This window comes from Saccopteryx leptura, chromosome 13 (assembly GCF_036850995.1).
Source record: "Saccopteryx leptura isolate mSacLep1 chromosome 13, mSacLep1_pri_phased_curated, whole genome shotgun sequence".
In the NCBI taxonomy this organism is placed as follows: Eukaryota; Metazoa; Chordata; class Mammalia; order Chiroptera; family Emballonuridae; genus Saccopteryx; species Saccopteryx leptura.
In genome coordinates, this window is record NC_089515.1 from 34,782,781 (window position 1) to 34,808,723 (window position 25,943).

The 25,943-nt window shown below is 41.6% G+C and overlaps 1 protein-coding gene across 3 annotated transcripts in view; it reads left to right on the forward strand.

The window, feature by feature from the left end:
• Window positions 1-25,943, forward strand: part of IDE (insulin degrading enzyme) — a 108,939-nt gene that overhangs the window by 76,324 nt on the left and 6,672 nt on the right. For 2 of the 3 annotated variants that reach the window (XM_066355665.1, XM_066355667.1), the window contains 10 exons: window positions 1,811-1,933; window positions 3,939-4,021; window positions 7,875-8,019; window positions 10,419-10,529; window positions 10,642-10,762; window positions 14,644-14,735; window positions 15,659-15,770; window positions 19,419-19,586; window positions 22,548-22,820; window positions 24,408-24,469. In XM_066355665.1, the coding sequence (XP_066211762.1) occupies window positions 1,811-1,933; window positions 3,939-4,021; window positions 7,875-8,019; window positions 10,419-10,529; window positions 10,642-10,762; window positions 14,644-14,735; window positions 15,659-15,770; window positions 19,419-19,586; window positions 22,548-22,820; window positions 24,408-24,469 (1,290 nt within the window). Of the gene's footprint in view, window positions 1-1,810; window positions 1,934-3,938; window positions 4,022-7,874; window positions 8,020-8,522; window positions 8,668-10,418; window positions 10,530-10,641; window positions 10,763-14,643; window positions 14,736-15,658; window positions 15,771-19,418; window positions 19,587-22,547; window positions 22,821-24,407; window positions 24,470-25,943 lie in introns of all 3 variants that reach the window. The other variant, XM_066355666.1, reaches the window with a different exon arrangement.

The window sequence follows — 25,943 nt, forward strand, 5'->3', positions numbered from 1 at the left end:
TTGAGATTCTGTAGCTTTGCTCTGATTAGATTCTAGTTAAACTTAAATAACAGACATTTCTTAAATGTCTGTGTAATGATGATACAGGAAAAAAAGAAGAAACGGTTAAAAAGAAAATGATTCTGATACCTCTGATGTATTCACACCACACAGGGGAGATTGCTGGAGCGCCATCTTGCTACACTTCAAGGAAAGCTGATCTCCCATGAGTTAGAGCTGGGTCTGAACTAATTCCAAAACAAGAAATACTTCAGGTTTTACTTACAAATAATATGGCCAGTATCCCCACTGTCGCAGGGACCGAAATAGAACTGCCAAAGCCACCAGGCTGCACTGCATCATCTGGACACCAAATTATTGAACCCAGAATTATTGGCAGTTGGTTGCTTTTTATTTCTTTTTTAAATAATGAAAAGTCTTATAAATTAGAGGTCAGCAGTCGATGGCCTCCGATCTGTCCCACTCGGCTTTTGGCACTAGCCCGTGGAAGAGGGCCAACGTGCAGGTGGTGTCAGCCCTGTCCCACAATAAGTCTCAGCTTTGTCCTTACCCTTGTGCTTGAATTACTGCTTTATCTGAAAGTTCACGTGGTCATCTGGGAGAGGTGTGGGCCTGGCATTAAGAAGAAGTACTGAGTGAAACAAGCCCAATGTAGCCTAGCATTTTTTTATTTTTTATTTTGTAAGAAGAAGTACTGAGTGAAACAAGCCCAATGTAGGTGCAAGTAACTGGTATAGGTGAAATTTTAACTCTTATATAAATGATGTACTACCTAGCAGCTGGGAAATTCCCCTGTACTGATTATTCTTCATTCTTTTTTTTTTTTTTAAATTTTTTTTTCAAATTTATTTATTTATTTATTTATTCATTTTAGAGAGGAGAGGGAGAGACAGAGAGAGAGAGAGGTGGCAGACAGAGAGAGAAGGGGGGGAGGAGCTGGAAGCATCAACTCCCATATGTGCCTTCACCAGGCAAGCCCAGGGTTTCGAACTGGTGACCTCAGTATTTCCAGGTCGACGCTTTATCCACTGCGCCACCACAGGTCATATTCTTCATTCTTGAAGAGTTGAAGCAATGGGATGAGGTTGCCAAGTGGTTACGGCGAAAAGCTGAAGCACACGTGATCTTCCTGTGGACCTGTTAGCCTCAGTGTTCCACAGTCTCGGATTATCCCTAACCTTATTTGGTCATCTTGGTGGTGTGTAAAGAGGAGGGGTAGATAAGGATAAAACCTTGATTAGTACCAGAGATTCATGACTCTAGTTTCATTAAAAGTCATCAATAGATCTTGAGAGTAGCCTATATATTTATTTATTTATTTATTGTATTTTTTTCCCCCAAAGTTAGAAGCAGGGAGGCAGTCGGACAGACTCCCACATGTGCCCAACCGGGATCCACCCAGCATGCCCACCAGGGGGCATTGCTCTGTTGCCACCTGAGCCATTCTAGCGCCTGAGGCGGAGGCCATGGAGCCATCTTCAGTGCCCAGGCCAACTTTGCTGCAACGGAGCCTTGGCTGCGGGAGGAGAAGAGATAGATAGAAAGAAAGGAGAGGGGGAGAGAGAGATAGAAAGGAGAGGGGAAAGGATGAAGAAGCAGATGGGTGCCCAAACTGTGTGCCCTGGCCGGGAATTGAACCTGGGACTTGCACACATTGGGCTGATGCTCTACTGCTGAGCCAACCAGCTAGAGCTAGCCTCTTTATTTATGATGGAAAACAATGCTGTGTGACATTTATCCCCTTAATATTTTCCTGGATTTTAAGCAAAATGACTGTTTTAAACTGTTGTGTTTTTCATTTTTTGTCCAGAAATGGCAAAATGCTGACCTGAATGGGAAATTTAAACTTCCAACGAAGAATGAATTTATTCCTACAAATTTTGAGATTTTATCATTAGAAAAAGAAGCAACACCATACCCTTCTCTTATTAAGGTAACATGTTAAACTCAGGGGATATACCTATTACCTGAAAGGGACCAGAGAGATTTCTTGCACTTGTACTGTGTTGATTTTGAGTCCTCATGTCCAAAGACATGATAGAAAAGTTAGAATAATACAAGAAACATTAAAAGACCAGAAATGTTAAAGCAAACAAACAAAACTACACAACACAGAATCTAGAGAATTCTTTTTCTTTGCAGGAAAAATATAGTAAGTCTGAACTATAACCAGGAGTCTGTTAAGAGATAGTGGCTTCTTTTTCATATTCATTGAAGACCCAATAAAGAAGTGGATTTATGTGGCATTATGAAAATTAGAAGAAAGAATCTCTAAAGCCTAAACGAGAGCGTATCTAAGGGGAGCTGTTGGGTTTCCCTTTAAAAACAATTCTCTCTTTGAGAGTGGTATATGAAGTTCATGGAGCCATTTTCAGAATTCCTTTTCATGTTATTAATTCACATCTTTGGTAAAAATTGTATAGAAAATGGATCAGATTATTGTAGCACAGTCTCTTTCTAAACTCTAAAACCAAGTTTTGCTAAACTCACCACCATAGACACACATCTTTGTTTCTTTTTATTTTCTTCAAATGACCTCACATTCGATTAACTCAGTGAGATAAGAATTACTGTTTAGGAATATGAAATTTAATTTATAAGAAGCAATTACATTATTATTAATACAAGCATATTACTTTAAAAATAACATTTTAAGGAGTTATAGGTTAGGTTATTGAAAGGCAAAACTTGTTAACCTTCAAGTTTTAATTGGTTTTTTAAATAGGTCTTTTTAGAGTAAACTAGGGAGAACATTAAACCATTTCTATCGCTTGTCAAGAGTTTCAAGTGAACATCTAAGGCTATTTTTAGATGTGCAGAGTGAAGAGGAGAGTCAAGATAGTGGCTTATTTGTTCATCCCTGGCTGTGTTCTTTGCTGGGTAACAGATTGCTCCAAACTTTAGCAGCTTAAAACCACAAGTATTTATTTTATCTCACTCAGTTCCTGGGGGGCAGGACTCTGGAAGTGGCGTAGCTGGGTCGTCCTGGTGCAGTTTTTCATGAGGTTATGGTCAAGCTGTTAGCTGCGGCTTAAGCCATCTGAAGGCTTGGCTCAGTGGTTCTCAACCTTTCTAATGCCTTGACCCCGCAACACAGTTCTTCATGTTGCGGTGACCCCAAACCAAAAAATAATGGCTACTTCTATGATTCGGAATGTAAATACCTGGTATGCATTATGTATTCTTATTGCTTTAGGCGACCCCTGTGTTTTGGTCATTCGACCCCCGCCAGGGTCGCGACACACAGGTTGAGAACCGCTGACTTAGCTAGAGCTGGAGGATTCGCCTAAGAGTGGAAGTTCAGTGGCTTTTGGCAGATCTTGGTTATTCTCTATAAAATTGCTTGAAACGGCAGCTGGCTTCCCCCAAAGCGAGTGATTGAAGAGGGAAAGTGAGTGCTCAAGATGGAAGCTGCAGTGTCTTTTATAACCTCCGAGGTGTCTTGTCATCACTTCTGTCGAATACATTCTGTTGGTCAGACACACCCACTCCGGCTCAGTGTGGGGGAGAGGACAACATAAGGGCATTGATCCCAGTAGGCAGGGAACCTCGTGGCCCATCAGAGAGCCTGGCTGCCACACACCTCTCTCAGGACTCCTGCATCTGCCTCCAGGTTCCAGAAAGGCAGGGACAGGATGGTTGGTATTAGCTTCTCCTACCTGACTCTTCCTTTACTGTGTCCCCATGTCGTTAACCCAAGAGGGTGTGTAAAGAGGGGGGATCCAGGATGACTTCTCTCTGCTGCTGGAAGCCCCAGCCCTGTCTCACTCCCACCTGCTGGGACCCTCTGAGTGGACTTCAAGGCCAGGAGACAGCAGCCTCTCCAGGACAGAACTCTCGCTGTCACCTTTGTCCTCCTTCTCCTGAAGAGTGACTTGACTGAACATTTTTTGTCAAATCTGCCCGTTTCCATAACCAGTTTTTTTTCTCCGCCACAGGATACAGCTATGAGCAAACTCTGGTTCAAACAAGATGACAAGTTTTTTTTGCCGAAGGCTTGTCTCAACTTTGAGTTTTTCAGGTATGTAAGATGAATCTAGCTATAAAGCTTCTTATAAAAAATCAACAATTACTTTCTAAAAGTTGTCTTTGTTTCCTTGAAGACCCATGTCTAAAAATGAAAGGAATTATTGCTGTTTAGCCTAGACAAGAGAAGGCTGCTGCTGTTAAGAGATATTGTAAGAACAAGGCGTCCGTTCTTCTTTCTGTGGACGAGTACACCCTTTCACTGAAGTGATCTGTGCTAGTTATTAGGAGGACTTTCCTAACCTGTAGGGTTTCAGAATATGGGGAGGTCATGGACTTACCCAGAAGTTGTATTAAAAAAAAGTCTCAAAACTTTGGGATGTTTTTGGTTGTGGTTTTGATTTGTGTTCCTGGAACTTGCCCTGAAGAAGAAGTGGTAGTTACTGAATGATCTGGAGCTCTTAGATACTGCTTTCTCTATTCCTGGCTGGTCAGAAGCATACCTTGCAGATATCGCGGATTGGGTTCTAGATGACTATAGTAAAATGAGTATCATAATGAAACAAGTGTAATCTCTTTGCTGGTGGAGAGTCTGGCTGTCAATATGTAAAAAACTCAACATCTGCAGAACACAATAAGTTAAAGCACAATAAAACACCGTGTGCCTGTACTTTCCCATTTGGCTTCAGAATACCTTTTGAGAGACCTTTTGATATTTTTGCATATTCTAAACTGCCCAGCATAGTTCTTAGAATTAAAAATGTCTGCTTTTTATGAATCCTTCTCTCTGTCTTCTGGTCTCCTTAGAAGTACACACTATTAGGTTTCTTGTATGTTTCTGTAGATGTCTTTTCAGAAATAGGATTATATTATGCATATTTACAGTTTTAAAAATTCTGTGATTCATAGTTAAGTATATAGCATCTGATTACAAAGTAATGTTTTTCAAATTAAGAAATGAATCATGCCTGACCAGGTGGTGGTGCAGTGGATAGAGCGTCAACCTGGGATGCTGAGGACCCAGTTTGAAATCTCAAGGTTGCCAGCTTGAGCCCAGGCTCACCAGCTTGAGACATGACCAAAGGGTCACTGGCTTGGCTGGAGTCCCTCGGTCAAGGCATGTATGAGAAGCAATCAGTGAACAACTAAAAATGCCGCAACTATGAGTTGATGCTTCTCATATCTTTCCCTATCTGTCTCTGCCTCTGTCTCTTGCTTGCTGGCTAAATTAAAAAGAAAGAAAAGGAAATGAATCAGAACTTAAGCATTTCAGTTGAATCATGTTCTCTTTTAAAAGTTAGTTTAGGCCTGACCAGGCGGTTGCACAGTGGATAGAGCATCAGATTGGGACACGGAGGACCCAGGTTTGAAACCCCGAGGTCGCTGGCTAAGCGTGGGTTCCTCTGGCTTGAGCGTGAGGTTGCTGACTTGAGCCCAAGGTCGCTGGCTTGAGCAAAGGGTCACTCACTCTGCTGCAGCCACCCCCCACCCCCACCCCTGTCAGGGCACATATGAGAGAGCAATCAATGAACAACTAAGGAGACCAAGGAGCCGCAATGAAGAATTGATGCTTCTCATCTCTCTCCCTGTCTCTCCCTATCTGTCCTTCTCTCTGTATTTCTCTCTGTCTCTGTCTCTCTCACACACACACACACACACACACACACACACACACAGTTAGTTTAGGACCCTCTCCAACTCACCGGCTGGCTGCTGTGTTGCAACATGTTAGGACACCTCAGAACTGCCTTCTGAGCTTGGGCCCCAGGGTGTTAAGCTCCCACACTCGGCTTTTTCTGGCTGTTCATTTCCACCTAAGAAAGGTGCGTAGGTACCTGTGGAGCTGAGCCCTTTTGTGGATTCTTTTGTTTTGATTGCTTTTATGAATTTTGCCCTATGTTTATAAACTGCTATTTGCTTGGAAAAGGAAGTCATTGTGTGTAATAACTTTAAAAAATTCAGTTATGTGGTATTCACTTCTGTTTTCCAGATGGAGGATGTTTCTATATCTGTAGAATTTTGTCTTTGATTTTAATTCCCTGGATGGCTAAACACCATACCCCAATTTTTGCTTTATTGCCCCCCCTTTTTTTCTTAGTTAGAGAGAGAGAGAGAGGGACAGATAGGGACAGACAGACAGGAAGGGAGAGAGATGAGAAGCATCAATTCTTCATTGTGCTCCATAGTTGTTCATTGATTGCTTTCTCATATGTGCCTTGACCAGGGGGCTACAGCAGAGTGAGTGACCCCTTGCTCAAGCCAGCGACCTTGGGCTCAAGCTGGTGAGCTTTGGGCCCATGTCTATGATCCTGTGCTCAAGCCAGTGACCTCACGCTCAAGCCGGTGAGCCCGCGCTCAAGCCAGCAACCTCGGGGTTTCAAACCTGAGTTCTCTATGTCCCAGTCTGATGCTCTATCCACTGCACCACCACCTGGTCAGGCACATTATCACTTTTTTGATAAAATTATTGGCTTTTCTCTGAATGTATTAACTACTTTTACTGTGCTATAGAGAGACTGAAACTTACGATTTGCTGCCATCAAGCCAAGTGGGCACCTGTCTCAGGTCCTTTGCACTAGCTGTTTTCTCAGCCTGGAAAGTTGTCCACCCTACCCAGATAGCCCCAGGGCTTGCTCCTTTGCTCCCTCGGGTCTGAGCCCAGATGTCACCTTTTTGACCATCTTAGCAATCTTCCTGTCCCACCACCACCACTTATCACTCCCATCCCTCTCTCCCTGTTTAATTTCCTCCAAGGCACTATCACTACCTGGTATGTATCATATTTTAAATTTATTATTTGTCTCTTCCAACTAGACTATAAACTCTGAGGTCAGGGACTGTACCTGATTTGTTCCTTCTTTAATCCCAGTATCTAGAGAAGAGCCTACCATGGTAGTGAGCATGTAATACTTGTTGAATGAATGAATTTTTTACTTACCTCTCATAAAGGTAAGTAGTGTCATATAGTCAGATGTGTAGGTTATTTCACTTAAATTTGAATCCTAACTCTGCTGCTTCCAGGCCAGGTGTCATGAGGAAGTTTATGTGTCTTAATTGGGAAATGAAGTTTTAAAATAGGTGATCTCTGTGGTCCTATTTAACTCTTGTGCTCTATAATTGTTTCTTCTCTTTTCACTTGTATATTTTTCTCTTTTAATCTTTTTTCTAGTTCTGGCTGCAGTTATGTGGTGGAAATCAGTAATTATTTTACTGACAGTGCTCTAGCTTTATTGGTTTGGGGAAACTCAGAGATAAGCAAATATTTTCACAGTTCTCAATTTTTCTTTGTTAAGTTTATATAATTGTAGCACACAAACTTCCCAATTTGTCCTGGCCAGGTGATTCAGTGAACAGAGCATCGTCCCAGTGCACCAAGGCTGCAGATTTGATCCCCAGTCAGGGCATGAATGAGAAGCAATCAATGATTACACAACTAAGTGGAACAATGAGTTGATGCTTCTCTCTCTGTCTCTCTCAAATCAATCAATAATTAAATTCAAAAAACAAAAACAAAACAACAACTCCCCAATCTCATGGTTTGCTGAGGAGGAGACAGGGAACATGCCGGTGCTGACTCAGACCTTTCACCATGCCTCCTCCTGTCAGCCTGAACGGAGGTATGCGTTCTGGCTGGCTCCACCCCTTCTAGCTCGGGTCTGTCCCACCATGTGGGGTAAGCAGTTCCTCCTCCCTCTTCACCTCCACCAGCACACGTGGCATAGTTCAGACTTCTTTCTTAGACATCTTGTGTTTTTCCTCATGCGAAGAAGAGACAGACTCAAGAATTCAAACCATATCTCTGGGAAATTATGTGAATCGGTGTTCAGTTTCCTGATCCATCTCGAAAGGCCACATATCATATTGAGACGTAATAAATCAGCTATTTTACTGTCGACATTTTCTTCCAGCCCATTTGCTTATGTGGACCCCTTGCACTGTAACATGGCCTATTTGTACCTTGAGCTCCTCAAAGACTCACTCAACGAGTATGCATATGCAGCAGAGCTAGCAGGCTTGAGCTATGACCTCCAAAATACCATCTATGGGATGTATGTAAGTACCCATGTCTCAGAGCCTTCCACTCATCAACATTTTTTACATTGATTTGATGGAAGCATTTTTGATTAAGGATATGAGTTTAATTTCTTTTTTTTTTACCTTTATAGCTAATCATATTTTCTCATCATTTAATTTTGAAGTTAGTTCTTTTAAATATTCAATATACCATTCATATTATGCCAATTTTCCTTGATTTCTTTTTTTTTTTTTTTTTAACATCTCTCATCAGATTGTCAGATTTTTCTCCTCAAACAAAATTGGACCCCGATTTAGATTTAGATCTTACCCATTCTGTATCTGAAGTCTTGCTCTTTGACAACCGAGAATGACATCTCGCTGCCACTGTAAACCGTCAGGTTGGCCTGTACTGTTTCCCTAGCCATTCAGATCACGAGGCTGCATATTCATACTCTTCGGTCATGTTTCTTCATTACCATGCCACTGCTTGAGGTATCAAAGCATTTCTTTTATGTTTTTTTTGTTTGTTTGTTTGTTAGTCGCTACATTTATGCTGATCCTCTCCATTGCAACATGACATACCTGTTTATCAGGTTATTGAAGGATGATTTAAAAGAGTATACATATGCAGCACGCCTCTCAGGTTTGAGCTATGGCATTGCATCAGGAATGAATGCAATACTTGTAAGTAAATGGAAACCAAAGAAAAGGCACCACACCGTTTAAGCATTATGTTGAGCTTGGGAAAACTATTAACTTCTGCATTCTTAAACAAGAAGATTGATGGTTTTTTCCTTGCACCTTTTTAATGACCAAAGAACTCAAATTGGTATTAGCTACTCTAATGAATGATTTAGCTGAGTTTAGTGCATTTTGTGAACATGGACATGAGCTACACTTACTTGCATGTTCCTCTGCTTGAAATGCTTAACACACTAATCCTGAAGGCATGCTGTTCTTTTCACGTGTTTGAGTATAACATCTGTAAGTGAAAGGTGTCCATAGTTGTTGTGGTGCTTGGATTTTATTTAAGCTTCCTTTCTCTCTGGTGACAGTAATAGAAAGTTCCTGTGCTCAGACAGTTGTTACATTTTTATTTAATTTTTTTTTTTGTAGCATGCATCATTAACTTCTTTTAAGTGTGTTTTAAAATAAACATTATTAAATGCACTCTGAGAAATAACTAGATCCCTTCTTTTGACACTGTTGGTGATGTTTCCAAACCTACATTTCATTTTCAAATTAACATCCCTTTATGGCTTACATTCATCTTCACTCTTCTTGAAAATACATTGTATGTTTTAATAACAACTAAAGTTGAGAGTATGTGCTGTGTATTCTTATACAAAAGGTCTAGGGTTTTCAGATTTTATTTATTTTGCAGTAACTTTTTTTCTTCACAAGTAAATTTTCTCGTAGTTTTTGTTTAATGTATAAGAATGTATACAACCTAATGTCAGAGTCCTGGGAAATTTGGAGCTCAGTGATCAAAATAAACTCCATCTAGAAGAGTAATTCCCCATTGTTGATATTTCACTATTGAGTTTTAGTAGCATATTACCATTAATATAAATAATTTGTTATTTGTGACAAAATGGGCTTTCAGCCAGTGGTCAGTCTGCTTCCACGATGTGTGATGTGCTCTCCATGGCCAAGAACCTTCTCTTCCGCTGAGGTTTTTGCCTGTCATTTTTCATAAGGCAGGGCTTGCATAGGTACCCAGCTGTATCTTCTACCGCAGGGGGACCACTATGTGGAAATGCAATAATAGGAAATATAATAGGCATCGCCCACTTTTCTGAATGTACGCTTTCAGACGCTATTAAAGTAGGTCGTCCTAAGGCAGAACCCAGTGTCTCCTCACTACACGTCTGTTTTGCCAAATGGATCCTTATTAGACAACATTGATTAAGAAAGTGGAAAATGCCACATAATAAAAAATTGGGACTGGCTGGTTTCTTCAAATGTGTTTTTAAAATACTTAAATATAAACAATTTGGGGACATATCCCAGTTTGTAGATAACCCACTCCCCTATGGATTTTTACCTTTTTACCACACTGGTAAAAACCTTAAGCCAGCCATTCCTTAGAAATTTTTTTTTAAAGATTAAACTTAAAATACGTTCTACAATTAATTTTGACTTTATGAGAACTTGAATTTTGATCATGTAACATGTGCTGCCACAGTTGGGCATCAGGTGAGTTTTCCCTCTGCTGATTTTGTTTAGGAAAAGCAAAGTCATGCTTTTAGATATTAGTAAATACCAAAGATTAATGCTATTTTCCCAGTGTTAAACTGTAGTCATGAGAAGTTAATTTCTTGTTTGACTTTTTATTTCAAAGCACTATTTGGGGGGTTTTCTGAATGTTTACAAATTAAGCTTAAGGTATTTCATGTTATTTTAGACTTCTAACACCTGAACTCCTTCTGTAGCTCTCAGTGAAAGGTTACAATGACAAGCAGCCAATTCTGCTAAAGAAGATTGTTGAGAAAATGGCTACCTTTGAGATTGATGAAAAAAGATTTGAAATTATCAAAGAGGCAGTAAGTTTTCTGTTCTTATTTTTATAGTTTATTGGTGTTCTGTTCATAAAGTAATATGAAATGATTTGTAAAGGATTTATAAAAGTAATGAACCTGTGTCTCCGTTCACTAGTACATGCGATCTCTTAACAATTTCCGAGCTGAGCAGCCCCACCAGCACGCCATGTACTACCTCCGCTTGCTGATGACGGAAGTGGCCTGGACTAAAGACGAACTGAAAGAAGCCCTGGATGGTGAGACTTTCTCTACTGAGAGCCTGCTGCTTTATTCATTATTTTCTAAAGTCATTTTACTTGATCCTGATATCTAGTGCTCATGCTTTCAAATAACCTGTAGTTCTAAAGCCAGATTTGTGTACTTTTTTATAAAAACACTGGTGACCTTTGAAGTGGCTTTGGTTTTCAGGCAGTTTACCTACATTTGCTATTTTCAACCTAAACCCATAGCAGTTAATTAGAAGTGTTCGTAGATTTCTGCAGATGACTAAATGTTTGGACCAAAGCGCTTACAGTACTTGGTTAATACTGTTTCCAGGAAAGGAAGGAAGGCTAGGTTTGAAATTCTTTCCCCACAGAAAGTGTTCAGGCATCTTTGGATCCGTCTGGTTCAGTTACAAACCAGGAGCTGTAGAGACTGAAGGGCTGCACTGACCAGGGAGCTCAGTTAGTTGGAGCGTTGTCCCTAAGCGCAGAGTTTGCCTTTGTTCCCCAGTCAGGGCACACACAGGAACAGATGTTTCTGTCTCTCACCTGCTCTCGCTCTCTCTCTCTCTAAAATCAATAAAATAAACATTAACAAAAGAAAATGATAAAAGGACTGAAAGGTCATCTTCTGTTCTTTTTTTTTTCTAAAATTTTTAGTCTAGTAATCATACCTTTTGCTTGAAAGTTATAAATTCCTTGAGGGCAGTGATTATGCCCTTTAGCCTCTTTATCTGGGATCTAGTATAATATTATATCCTCTGTGTGCTGTCAATGAGTACCTGTTAAATGGAATGAAATTACTTTTAGGGTTGCTAACATTGGGAAGAATGTAGACTGATGTCATCCTTTATTATTGTTTTATCTTTTCCATTTCTTGACATCACTTTACCAATTAATCTTTCTTCCTACCTGCTCAGCAATAAGGAAAAAGAATACTGTTGAATATTTAATGATCTTTTATGCTGAATTCTTATACTTATTATGTAGCTCTGTGTTTTTGATGTCTTCAGTGACAAAGTAAGAGCATAATTATTGAAACATTATTTTATTGGTTGCCTCCAGCATTAGGTAGGTATGTAGATTATAAAACTTATTAATTAGAACAGATACATTTTTTTCTTTTGTGATGGAGACAGAGAGAGGGACAGACAGGAAGGGACAGAGATGAGAAGCATCAATTCTTCGTTGCAGCACATTAATTCTTCATTGATTGCTTTCTCATATGTGCCTTGACCAGGGGACTACAGCAGAGTGAGTGACCCCTTACTCGAGCCAGCAACCTTGGGCTTCAAGCCAGTGACCTTTGGGCTCAAGCCAGCGACCATGGATGGGATTGTGTCTGTGATCCCACACTCAAGCCAGCAAACTCAGGGTTTCAAACCTGGGTCCACTGCATCGCAGTCCAATGCCCTATCCACTGTGCCACGGCCTGGTCAGCAGAACAGATACATTTTTTTTATTTATTTATTGATTTTTAGAGAGAGAGAGAGAGAGAGAGAGGGAGAGAAGGGGGAGGAGCAGAAAGCATCAACTCCCATATGTGCCTTGACCAGGCAAGCCCAGGGTTTCGAACCGGCGGCCTCAGTGTTCCAGGTCGACGCTTTATCCCACTGCGCCACCACAGGTCAGGCTAGATACATTCTTAATCTAGACAGTTCATATACCTTTCTTTGCAAAATGTTTATGAGTCAAATTCAGTTAATAGGAAGAATTTTTGCCTTTAAAAAATATCAGATAATTGATTTTAAATGCATTTTTTCCCCAAGAAACTGAACCTCATTCAGCATGATAAAAAAGCAGAGATTTTTAGATTTTTTTCCCCCCACTTTTTAGTTTTGGGGTCAGATGTTATGTGAATTTTAAGCAGAATAAGCTCTGAAGTTTCTCATAGGCATGCGAAACTTTTCTAAAATGTATTTTTTTAAAGGGAAAGTCAGCACTTTTTAAAATTGAAATCCTTTGCTCTAATAAATAATTACTCTGTTTAATTATGTGTATTTATACAGTTATCCAGTGATGCCAACACGGTTTAATCTGGAGACAGCTCACTGTGAGAGGCTGAATCCCTCATGACTCTGAGTCAGTCAGCTGTTCAGGTGCTGGGTTAGCAAGAACCTCAGGTCACGCAGTCCAGCTGCATTAATGACTGCATGCTATCCACCAAGCCCTAGACTCCAGTTCCTTGAGATTAAAAAATTATTTAGATGGGGTTTCTTTGGGGAGCTCCAGTCTAGTGGCCAAGCATTAATGTAAAAGATCCTGGCAGTAGAGGCAGAAAGAATGGGTGCTGTGATAGGGTCTGTAAAGAGTGCTGAGGGGGTAGGCGTTCCAAGGCAGTGCAGGGGAGAAGAGCAACTAGTCAGACTGAGGAGCAGGCGCGGGCCCTGCAACTCACGAGCTTGATGATTTCGGTCAGAAAACTTACATTTTCTAAACTTCAGTTGTCTCACCTTTAAAATGGGAATAACAGCTTACACGTTACAGTTTATAACATTTATAAGATGCTGGCCCGTAGTAAGCGCTTATTAATTTCATTTCCGTGCCTTTCTTTAAATTTCAGTCACTAATTGTAGCATCCATTTTAGTAATAATTAGTATGGTGTCCTAATGGAAAAGGGACAAACTCTTCCTAATTGAAGAATTAAATTAAGAATTATAAAAGGAGCCTGACCAGGCGGTGGCGCAGTGGATAGAGCATCGGACTGGGATGCAGAGGACCCAGGTTCGAGACCCCGAGGTCGCCAGCTTGAGCACCGGCTCATCTGGTTTGAGCAAAGCTCACCAGCTTGGACCCAAGGTGGCTGGCTTGAGCAAGGGGTTACTCGGTCTGCTGTAGCCCCATGGTCAAGGCACATGTGAGAAAGCAATCAATGAACAAATAAGGTGTCTCAACGAAAAACTGATGATTGATGCTTCTCATCTCTCTCCAATCCTGTCTGTCTGTCCCTATCTATCCCTCTCTCTGACTCTCTGTCTCTGAAAAAAAAAGAAAAAAAGATTCTGTGACTTTAATAAAAGTAAAATAAAATAAAATTTTTAAAAAAAAGAATTATAAAAGGAAAGTGGGGAGTAGAAAACTATTAGGATGCCATAATAATAATTAATGCAGGCAGTATACACCGATGGATGCTAAAATTTATGGGTAAAAATTAAGGAAAAACAGGATATCTGTATATAGTTTCAAAATATTTTCCCCCAAATAAATATTTATTAAAAACAGTGGGAAAGATAAGCACTGATGAACAGGTGGCTTTTGCTAATTGCTTGTATAGCATACATGAGTTACTCAGTTATAATTAAAAGAATAAACTAGTGCACAGTCAGTGAAGACACCTGGCAGACAGCACCCTAGCCTGGTGATCGGTGTTAACATCACCGGTACCGCAGCATACAGTACTGACATCACGTACCCTGATGGGATGCAGACAGAACATGCTCCTTCGTGCTACTCTTCCTACCAAGATGCGAGCTCAATGTAATCGCGAGAAAACACTAGACAAACCCAAAAGAGCATTCTATAAAATAACTGAACAGGACTCTTCAAAAATCTTAAAGTCACCAAAGACAAGGAAAGACCAGGGAACTGTCACAGACTGGAGGAAACTAAGGACACATGACAACTGAATGCAAGGTGGGACTGTGGTTAGATCTTAGAGCAGAAAGAAGATACTACAGTAGTGGAAAAAATGAAATCCAAATAAAGTCTGTGTATTAGTTAATAGCGTACTAGGGTTAATTTCTTAGTTTTGATCATTGTACTATGGGTAGGAAAGATGTTAACATTAGGGAAAACTGGGTGAAGAGTATACAGGAACTACTAATTTTTGAACTTGGAACTCTTCCATAAATCTCAGGTCTGAGTTCTTTTTAAACCTTTTAAGTAGAGCTCTCTATGTCTTACACCTTTATAGATGTCACCCTTCCTCGCCTTAAGGCCTTCATACCTCAGCTCCTGTCACGGCTGCACATTGAAGCCCTTCTCCATGGAAACATAGCAAAGCAGGTAGGTGGTTGAGGTTTTAGCAACCTTTTATGGATCGGTGCAAGAGATTTTTACCCGAGTCTAAGACTATTAACCACTCAGTGTCACTGTAAGCACATTAATGTTCAATCAGCCTTCTCTGCTCTCTGGAGGAAGGAAGGGAAGAGGAGCCCAGGAGGAGCAAGGTGATGCTGGGTAGCTGTGGGTGTACTGTCCTGGCTGCCGCGTCGGCTGTGGCCTGCCTTGTGCAGTCAGAGGGAAGTGGGTGGATAAGAGCACATGGTGTGGAGTCAGACAGCCTGGATTCAAATCCTGGCTGTGCCACAGACTAGATATGCAATCTTCTGAAAAAGTCTTAACCTCTCTGGCTCAGTTTTCCTATTTGTAAAGTGAGAGTTATAAGGATTAAATTAAATAGGGAAGGCCAAGCGTTTAGCACATGGATAGCACTCTGGGTGTCCGAACAATCTGTCTCAAGAGCCCATGCTTTCTACCTCTCTGCTCCACTGCCTTCAAAACACCATGTCCAGTGGCAGGGACAGGATTCCTAGCAGGGTGAATTGTATTGAAAATAAGCCTCATGCTCACTTTCTTTGCTTTGCTGTAACCCAGCTGTCATTCACGTGGGACTAACTCCCGTCACCAGTGCCTCTTCAGCTCTAGCAATGTCAGTTCCAGCAGCGAGGCGGTCTGGGTCTCCATTTCTCTTCACTGCCGCCATATGGACCACGTTGCAGATTGACAAATTTAATTTTTATTCATTTGAATAGTATCAAATGTGTTTAAGATTTAAAAATCAATTTTTATGATAAACTAGGCTGGTTTATTTCACAGGCATGTTGTTTTCATATTACTTGGGCTGTCATTCAATATATTGTCTGTATCTTTACAGACAAGGTGCGTTTATGTTCTTGTAATGGACTGTGACCCATCTTTGTCCACAGGCTGCATTAGGAATTATGCAGATGGTTGAGGACACTCTTATTGAACACGCTCATACGAAACCTCTCCTTCCAAGTCAGCTTGTTCGGTATAGAGAAGTTCAGCTCCCTGACAGTAAGTTGAAATGTTTTAACTCTGGTGCTGGACAACTTTGACATAATATTGTGGGTGATTACAGGTAGATCAGATTTACTTGGATGATAATGTATTGTTTTATGGTAAAGAACTAGGGAATACACTGCTATTTATTGAAGTATGGTTTAAGAGAGATAATTCTGCCAGGAAATTCTCAGTAGGTAGACCAAAGAGGTGAAATTGGAGGTAGGAAATTATTTTGAAGGGAACGATACTGGAATTGACTATAATTATGCATAGAGGAGTTTGGAAGTAAAATATCACAAAGCTGAAGAAATGGTGATCATGACTCATGAAATAAAATTTATTTATAAAAAATAAAAACTAAAATTATAATACCCAGTTGGAAGCCCATTGATTCTTGGCAGAGTTTTAGGAAAGCCACAGGCTCAGATAACAACCTGTATTTATTATATGTATATTTTATGAGGAATTTTAACATAAAGAACAGATAGTCAATATATTAGAGTCTACAGTGTTGGATTATTTTTGCATTAATAATGGTTTGTGTTGATTAAAAATAACTTATTAAGCATTATTTTCAGTATTCAAAACTGTCTAGCAGGAAGTCCATTAGACCTGGGGTGAGAAGCCAGCCTGATGTTGACTGTTCCCCATGCGCACAGGTCTGGGCTTTTCCCCAGCTATATTATCTCCCGAAATATTGCTCCTTCCCATCCCCAGCCCTCGTTTTCCTCATGGACCTATGTCTAGATCCTCTTCATCCTTCCAAGCCCATGTTAAGCCCCCTGTTCCACTAAACTTTTTCCAGGACTTCCAGCTAGAAGTAATCACTTCCTCTTATGACCTCCCAGCCCAGGTTTTCTGAACCTTTCCTTATTTAAGCTACTCAGCTCTTTTTCTCTTGCATGGGTATTAAAGTTAACCATACATTTCTTTTCTTTCTTTCTTTTTTGTTTTAGTTAGTGAGAGCAGGGGAGGCAGAGAAACAGACTCCCACATGCACCCCTACTGGGATCCACCAGGCAAGCCCTTGCCATGGGGCGATGCTCTGCCCATCTGTGGCATTGCTGTATTGCTCGGCAGCTGAGCTATTTTTAGTGCCTGGGGCAGAGGCTAGGGAGCCGTCCTCAGCACCAGGGGCCAACTCCCTCAAATCAGTAGAGCCATGGCTGTGGGAGGGGGAGAGAGAAAAAAAGAGAGGATGGGGAAGGGTAGAGGAGCAGATAGTCACTTCTGTGTGCCCTGATCAGGAATCAAACCTGGAACATCCACATGCTGGGCAGATGCTCTATCATGGAGCCAACTGTCAAGGGCCAATTTATATATTTCTGAAGACCAGCATCTATGCCTGGCTCACTTGAGTAGCTAGCTACTAAAGCACCTCAAACATAGTTATTACCTTAGGATATCATTGTTGAATGTGTAAGGATACCTTGAGCACAGCTCTGTTGTCCTGCATGACCAGTCCTCACAGACCCGGTACTGGTTCATTTCAGACTAATGCTAGTGTGTTCTCAGTCACTGAAGTGCAGCAGAGGGGAAGAGTTAGGGTCGGCCCTGTTCAAGAACCATAGCATTTGGTTATCAGGTTAAGTGATGCCAGTCTAGAAACAAAATTTTAAAGTAAAATCTATCTTTCACATTTCTTTTTAATATATAAGGTCTACCAGAAAGTTCTGTCCGTTTTTGGAATAAAACAAAATACAAATTTTTCTTACCGTCAATAAACTTTATTAAATAATGTAATTGCCATTATTATTAATGATTTCTTGCCAGCGTGAGGGCAATTTGTATATCCCATTTTTGAAAAATGTTTTATCTTTTGATGCAAAAAATTGAACCAGTGCTTGTTTGATATCTTCTTCATTTTTGAATTTTTTGCCCTTCAAAAAATTTTGTAAGGACAAAAACAAGTGATAGATGGTGTTATTCCTTCACCAAACACTTTCAATAAATTTCTACATGCTTCTGTAGCATTTCTTCCTTGTTGAAATTCATAAAAATTACAGAGGTGTAAATGAACTTTTATCAGTAGCCATGGGTACACTATCGCTTCACACATAAGACTAACGTGAATCAACTTTGTTTTAGTTAATTTGCTACGTCAGTATGTATACATTAAGTGATAAAAATAGAGAGGCACACATGCGCCAGATAAACATGTGCTTACGTGTCGAAACTTGTGATAGAAATGGACAGAACTTTCCAGTAGACCTGATACTTCCCACCATCTCTCGCCTCTCCAAGGGCTAGGGCCTTGTCTCTTGTCTCTGGAAGGCCCTCAGTTCTCTCCACACTCAAAAATAACTCAGTTCATATCCCATTTTCAAAATGCTAGATGTTAGGGAACATTCTAATTTACCCGATTGATCAGTTAGGAAATGTCTTAAATAGTCCTTCACTTAACTCTCCGTGGGGCAATATTTACAGTTTAAAAAGAAAAATTTCCGGTAGTGTGAATAAGGAGACATTTGGGACTAAGTATTAAAAGGCTGGAAGTGTGTGTGGGGGGGTGACTTACAGCCTGTGTTCTTTCTCTTCTGATAAGAGGGAATGTCATGCTGCCAGTATACGATCAGAAAGTTTGTTAGTCCAACTTGGACATGGTCAAAAAGTGAAACAGATGAAATACAACTCCAGGCTTCTCTGCCTCCCTTTACTGCTGATGTCTAAGTTAGCTTCTGGTAAAGTGAGCAAACATATTATTACTTCTGCGTCTGAGAAATCTTAAATTTCTGAGTCATATAATATTAAATACTAAGCCCTACATATTTGCTTAGTCAAATTTGTCGCTCATAAAATGTTATTAGATCATAAAGCACTATCATCTATCCATAATGTTGATGAAATATTTGATCAGCATATCTGAGATTTCTTCCTAGTTGTCCGCTGGGCTTTGTGTCCTCGGACAAGGTGCCCCACTTTTCAGGGTCTTCGTTTCCTGCTCTCTAAAGTGAGATATTGGGCTAAGTTATCTCTAAGCAGTGTACACACTTTTGTAAATCTGTGAAATGACTTTTACTGTGGGTATGAGTAAACAATATTGGGAATAGAAAATTAAATAGAAACACAAGATGGCCCTGGCCAGATAGCTCAGGGGGTAGATCATTGTCCCAAAGCGCAGAGGTTGCTGGTTCTATCCCTGGTCAGGGCACGTATAAGAAGCAGACCTGATGTTTCTGTCTCTCTCTCCCTCTCTCCCTTCATCTCTCTCTAAAATCAATAAAATAAGCATAAAAAAAAACTAAATAAATAGAAATGCAAGATAATAAAAACACAACTAGTAATTAAAAATTTTTTGTATGGTTATTTCTATTGAGGTTCTTGTATGTATTAGCTAGTTCTAAGCTAGTATGTATACTACATTGTACATTTTATTAACTCTGGTTCTTATTTAGAATTAATACTTAGTCATAAAATGGTTTTTTCTAAGTTCTTTGCCCTTTAAATTCAATGAAGGCTTATGGAGGGCCCATCAAATACAAATCACTATAATGGAATTCCCTTAGGTAAGTTGCGTTTCACATTCTAGTAAGTTAATCGCAGTTTGGAATTGCCGAAAAACAACAATCAAACTGAAACTTAAAAGCCAAGCAAAACATTAATTTTATTAAACCCTAAATAAGTTTGTGAATGTGTTGCTCTCTTTTTGAAACTTCCTAGGAGGATGGTTTGTTTACCAGCAGAGAAACGAAGTCCACAATAACTGTGGCATCGAGATATACTACCAGACGGACATGCAGAGCACCGCGGAGAACATGTTCCTGGAGCTCTTCTGCCAGATCATCTCGGAGCCCTGCTTCAACACCCTGCGCACCAAGGAGCAGTTAGGTGAGGGGGGCGGGGCGCTGCCGGCCTCGAGGGGCAGCCGTGTCCTCAGAGAAGACTCTCCACAGGGCTGTCCCCAGCATGCTGCTGCAGGCGCGCTCTGTTCAGAGAGACTTGTGAAAACCTTGTTACGGGAATCCACTTCTAAAAGATAAACAAGTATTATCTTATGGCCATTAAAGCAGTTTTTAAGGAGATGCCACTGTGTTCACATTACGTACATGTCAGTAAAGAGACGTGCAGGGTAGCAGGGAGAGGATGCTAAAGGCAGCAGTTACGGGCGGCAGGGTGGGGAGCCAGCCATGCAGAGAAGGTTAGACTCACTCAACTTTGGGTTCCCTGAGGGTGCAGGCGTTTCCTCTTATTCATCTTTGGGGCTCAGAGAGGGAACTCACAGGTGTTTGTTGAGGAAAGGTTCAGAGTTTTAGACACTGTTAAAAGTCTTAAGAGATCCTATCAGGTCTGATCAATGAGCAAGAAAATAATAATAAGCCCCAGTGCCTGACCAGGCGATGGCGCAGTGGATAGAGCATCAAACTGAGATGCGGAGGACCCAGGTTCAAGACCCCGAGGTCGCCAGCTTGAGCGCGGGCTCATCTGGTTTGAGCAAAGCTCACCAGCTTGGACCCAAGGTCGCTGGCTCGAGCAAGGGGTTACTCAGTCTGCTGTAGCCCCACAGTCAAGGCACATATGAGAAAGCAATCAATGAACAACTAAGGTGTCGCAACGAAAAACTGATGATTGATGCTTCTCATCTCTTTCCATTCCTGTTTGTCCCTCTCTCTGAAACTCTCTGTCTCTCCCACACACAAAAAATAAATAAATAGATAAGCCTCAGTAATGACTGGGATGAACCAGTGGGAAAAAGAATTTGGATGAGTCTGTCCAAGTACCAATTCTTTTTTAAACAACCACCATGGTACATGCTGGCCCGTGAAAGTAGATAAGTTATGGCAGAGGCTTCCCTTAAGGAGCTCGCAATCTAATCAGAAACCAGACCTTAAAGGAGTACTTACAGTACAGTGTGCTTTAAACTCTAAAGGCTGTACTGAAAGAGAGTTTCTTTCTCAGGAGTGGGACCCAGAGACTCTGCTCTCAGAGGTGTGGTACAGGGCAGAGTAGCTGAAGGGGCAGGCAACAAGCTTGGTTTAAAAAAGAGGATGGGAGGTAGTGCATGAGCTCCCACGGTGTCAGTGGAAATACGACCTTCCATTACTTGGTCTGTAGAGATTTACAGTTCCTAGAATGGTCCAGGAATGGATTATCTAACAGGAAATGCGATGGTAGAGGCAAGTTCACATAAGGAACTTGGATATGAAAGGAAATAATGGTAGGACAATGTTTAGGGGACAAAAATGAATCTAGCATTTCATAGGGATGCAAGTAACTTGAACATAGATTGAAGAGGATTAACTAGCTGATAAGTAAGAGTTATGGGATGTCTATTTTTTTTAAGTGAGAGGAGGGGAGATAAAGAGACAGACTCCCACATGCACCCCAACCAGGATTCACCTGGCAGCCCCCGTCTGGGGCTGATGCTCTAATCAATTGACCTATCCTCAACGCCTGGGTCTGACACTTGAACCAATCAAGCCATTGGCTACAAAAGAGGAAGAGAGAGCGAAGGGGAGAGGGTGGGAAAGAGAAATAAATGGTTGCTTCTCATGTACCCCAACCAGGGATCAAAACCAGGACATCCGCACGCTAGGCCAATGCTCTGCCACTGAGCCCACCGGCCAGGGCCTGAAGATGTTGATTTTGCATGTTGAATAGGGTAGTGTTTTTGTTTTGTTTTTTTTAAATTACTGAGTGATTGAATTTCAGAGAGAGAGAGAGAAACATCGATTCGTTGCACTTATTCATGCATTCACTGGTTGATTCTTGTATGTGCCCTGACCAGGATGGTACCTGAGCTACCTGGCCAGGGATATTTTTATATTTATTTATTTATTTTTAATTTTTTTTTTTCTGAAGCTGGAAACGGGGAGAGACAGACAGACTCCCGCATGCGCCCGACCGGGATCCACCTGGCACGCCCACCAGAGGGCGATGCTCTGCCCACCAGGGGGTGATGCTCTGCCCCTCCAGGGCGTCGCTCTGTTGCTACCAGAGCCACTCTAACACCTGGGGCAGAGGCCAAGGAGCCATCCCCAGCGCCCGGGCCATCTTTGCTCCAATGGAGCCTCGCTACAGGAGGGGAGGAGAGAGACAGAGAGGAAGGAGAGGGGAGGGGTGGAGAAGCAGATGGGCGCCTCTCCTGTGTGCCCTGGCCGGGAATCGAACCTGGGACTTCTGCACGCCAGGCTGACGCTCTACCACTGAGCCAACCGGCCAGGGCCTAATTTTTTTAAGGAGGAGTAGTTCTCTCCAACTTTCTGACTATTCTTTCAAAAAATGTTTTTTAAAGATTTTATTTATTGATTTTTAGAGAGAGAGAGAGAGAGAGCGAGCGAGCGCTGGGGGTTGGGGGAGGAGCAGGAAGCATCAGCTTGTAGGTAGCTTCTTATATGTGCCTTGACTGGGCAAGCCCAGGGTTTTGAACCAGCAATCTCAGCATTCCAGGTCAATGCTTTATCCACTGCACCTCCACAGGTCAAGCTTTTCAAAAAAATTTTTATTGATTGATTTGGAGAGACATCGATTTGTTGTTCTACTTATTTATGTACTCATTGGTTGATTCTTTTGTGTTCCCTGAAATATATAGAATCGAACTCGCAGCCTTGGCATGCTGGGACGACGCTCCAACTGAGCTACCCGCCAAGGCTTTTTGACTATTCTTTAGAGAGCTCTTGTGTTTTATCCTTAGGACCTGAGGATATTCTAATTGCTCATATTTCTTCAGAAGTTAATAATATAAAACCTTAAAGTAGAATTTATTTGCTCCGAGAGGATAATTTTTGAAAGATTAAAAGTGACCTGAATTTCAAATGCCAAGGTCCTGACCGGCTGGTGTTTATGTTTCAGGGTATATCGTCTTCAGTGGTCCACGTCGAGCCAACGGCATACAAGGCTTACGCTTCATCATCCAGTCTGAAAAGCCTCCTCACTACCTAGAAAGTAGAGTGGAAGCTTTCTTAATTACCATGGAGAAGTCCATAGAGGACATGACGGAGGAGGCTTTCCAGAAACACATTCAGGCGTTAGCAATCCGTCGGCTAGACAAACCAAAGAAACTGTCTGCAGAGTGTGCTAAATATTGGGGGGAAATCATCTCCCAGCAGTATAATTTTGACAGAGGTAAGGCAAAATTAGGGCCCACCATTCATGGCATTAGTGTCACATTTAAGGACATTGAGGCCGTCCCACAAAATGGTCTTCATAGGCGATGGTCCAGTACTGATTTGGGAGGCAGGTGGGAGCCTAGAACTTCTAAATAACTGTTGTTTAACATAACTATTTCCTATTAGAAGCTGTCCTCCTTTTATTTTTTCCTCTAAAGCTAGACCTGGATCCACCTGGGTCTCATAATAATGCACTAATGATAAATCTTTTTTTTTATTGATTTAAATGTATTGTGTTTACATAGATTCAAGTATCCCACCGAATATATCCCCCCACCCCCGTAATAATAAATCTTATTTCACTTTTTGTGTTCAATCACCATGCCCCTGAGCCTCTAAGCATGGATATGTAGATATCTATTTCTCATAACACTTAAAAAACAAAACAAAAAAGAAAGACCAGCAGATTGAACTCTTCTGATGCTGTGTCCCGGAGGCCCTGGGCTTCAACATGTGCCTTCAGGGGTCTCCACAAATATGTTCGTGCTTTTAGATTTGGGGGAACTATGCTCCCCAAAGCCTCCTGCTTCTCAGCTTCCTTTTACCTTTCTTATAGAGCAGAGATTGTTTTTTTAACTTTTTATTTATTGATTTTAGCAAGAAAGGAAGGGCGAGAGAGAGAGAGACAGGAACATCAGTCTGTCCTGTGTGTGCCCTGACCAGGAACTGAACCAGCAACCTCTGCACTTCGGGATGACACTCGAACCAACTAAGCCGTCCCGCCAGGGATAGAGCAGAGATTAACAGTGGGGTGTGCTGAGCTACCCTAAAAGTCAGGAGAGTTGGATTGTGATTTCATTGTGATGCCAATAAGTTGAAGATGTTGGCCAGCTCACCTTTTTTGGCCTCTGTTTCCTTACCTATGATTTTCTAACAGTTTCACTATGAATATAGTACCTACCACTTACAGAGCATTTTGCATTGTGTCATAGCTATGTGTTGTTATTTATCCTTTTTCTTAGTTCTCAGTAGAGTCCCATTAAGTAGTTATTATCCCCTATTTCCCAGTGAGGAAATTAAGGCTCAGAAATGTGGAAGTGACTATCCCAAGATCCAACAGCTCATTTTTCTTCTTCTCCTTCTTCTTCTTCCTAGTGAGAGGAAGGGAGATAGAGAGACAGACTCCTGAATGCACCTCAACCGGGATCCACCTGACACACACACACACACCCCCGATCTGGAGCCAATGCTCTGCCCATCCAACTGAGCTGTTTTTAGCACCTGAGGTGGAGGCTCCATGGAGCCATCCTTAGCACCTGGGGCTGATGCATTTGAACCAATTGAGTCATGGCTGTAGGAAGAGAGAGAGAGAGAGAGAGGAGGGGGAGGGGTGGAGAAGCAGATGATCAATTCTGTGTACCCTGACGAGGAATTGAACCCAGGACATCTACATGCTAGGCCAACACTCTGCTACTTGTAGGAGCAGATATTTATAAATGTGGTCCTTAGGAGTGTTGAAGTGAAGTATATTGTCATTTGGTGTAGTATTCTGGGCTACTTAAAGCGTGATTATTGGTAAATTACTGTATAATTACTTTTTCAGATAATACAGAAGTTGCATATTTAAAGACACTTACTAAGGAAGATATCATCAAATTCTACAAGGTAAATTCGATCTGTATATTTAGATTTTAACTAATAAGGAAATACTGTATGTGCTGGTTTATGTGTTTGTTGCTGCTTGGAACCCATGCAGATAGGATTTATGAAGGCATTTTCATGGATGTGAGTATTTTGACACGTGTTATTGTTAGAAAAAAGAGACAGTTCTTATTGAACCCAGTACTGTTTATCTGCTCTGTCTGGACCAGGGACTGTGCTGGCCCTTCCTGGCTCTGGGTGTTTCTCTTTAGGCTGCCGTTCTGTTTCTTCTCTCGGTCCCACCTGGCCCACAGAGAACGTTGCTGCGCTTGTTTGGTGGGAAGGAATAATAAAGAAAACAGATGGAACTTGAGAACTAGGTGACTCTTCGATCCTGACCACCGTACTCTGTGTTCCCCGCTTTGGTGCTGCTGGGCACTCACCTTTGAACGCTATTCGAGGATCATACGGGTTTTGAATGCCTGTGCTACAGAGAAAGTTTATCAAGAGAAAAGAGAGGCACCATCATTAGCGTTTTTCCAGTACAGTTTTAAGGCGTTTGCACCATCTAAATATTCCCCACCTATAACAAAATTCTAAGAAAATGTTAAGTGGGTATATAATAAGTAATCGGCATGCTAAGTACAGAAATTAAAATTTTTTTACTGCAGTAGAGTTGTACTTGACAGTGTCATATATTTTTTGTAATATATTGGGGCCTCTGTTTAAAATCCTTTTGATGTCTGCAGGATAAAGAACAAAAGTATGCCCTGCAGTTACCGTGGTGTCTTTAGAATGACATCCTGTCAGCCAGTCGCTTGGTCAGGGGTGCGGTCCTGCCCTGTGCTAATGTCTCTTTGGGAGGAAACTCCTTGACTTGACAGTGTCATTTTTCAGGGAAATACCGTGACTGACACCACAAGAGTCAGTACATGCCATTCTCATTAGAACAATTTTGTGAAATGACTTGTACAGTGAAGGCTGGTCATATTTCTTTCCTGTATTGGAGTCCCCAGTCCCCGTGTGTTGACCAGAGCCGGTGCTGTGGGGGAGACTGAGGAAAGGGAAGTGTCCTGACCTGAAGGTGCTGATAGTTTCCTAGAGGACAGTGGTGACCTTGCCCTGTCTGTGACTCGCTCACACTAATCCCCCCCGACCCTCCTGCAAACTACAAGGCTGCTGTTGTCTGTGTACACACAGGACGTGCATGTGTGGAGCAGCGGACATAGGGAAACCTCTGAGCCTTCCACTCCAGTTTACTGTGAACCCAAAACCGCTTTTAGAAATAAAATCTATTAAAATATATACATGAATGTATAAAAACTCATATATATTTTTTTTCTTGTTTTTCTGAAGCTGGAAACGGGGAGAGACAGACAGACTCCCGCATGCGCCCGACCGGGATCCACCCGGCACGCCCACCAGGGGCTACGCTCTGCCCCTCTGGGGCATCACTCTGCCACGACCAGAGCCATTCTAGTGCCTGGGGCAGAGGCCA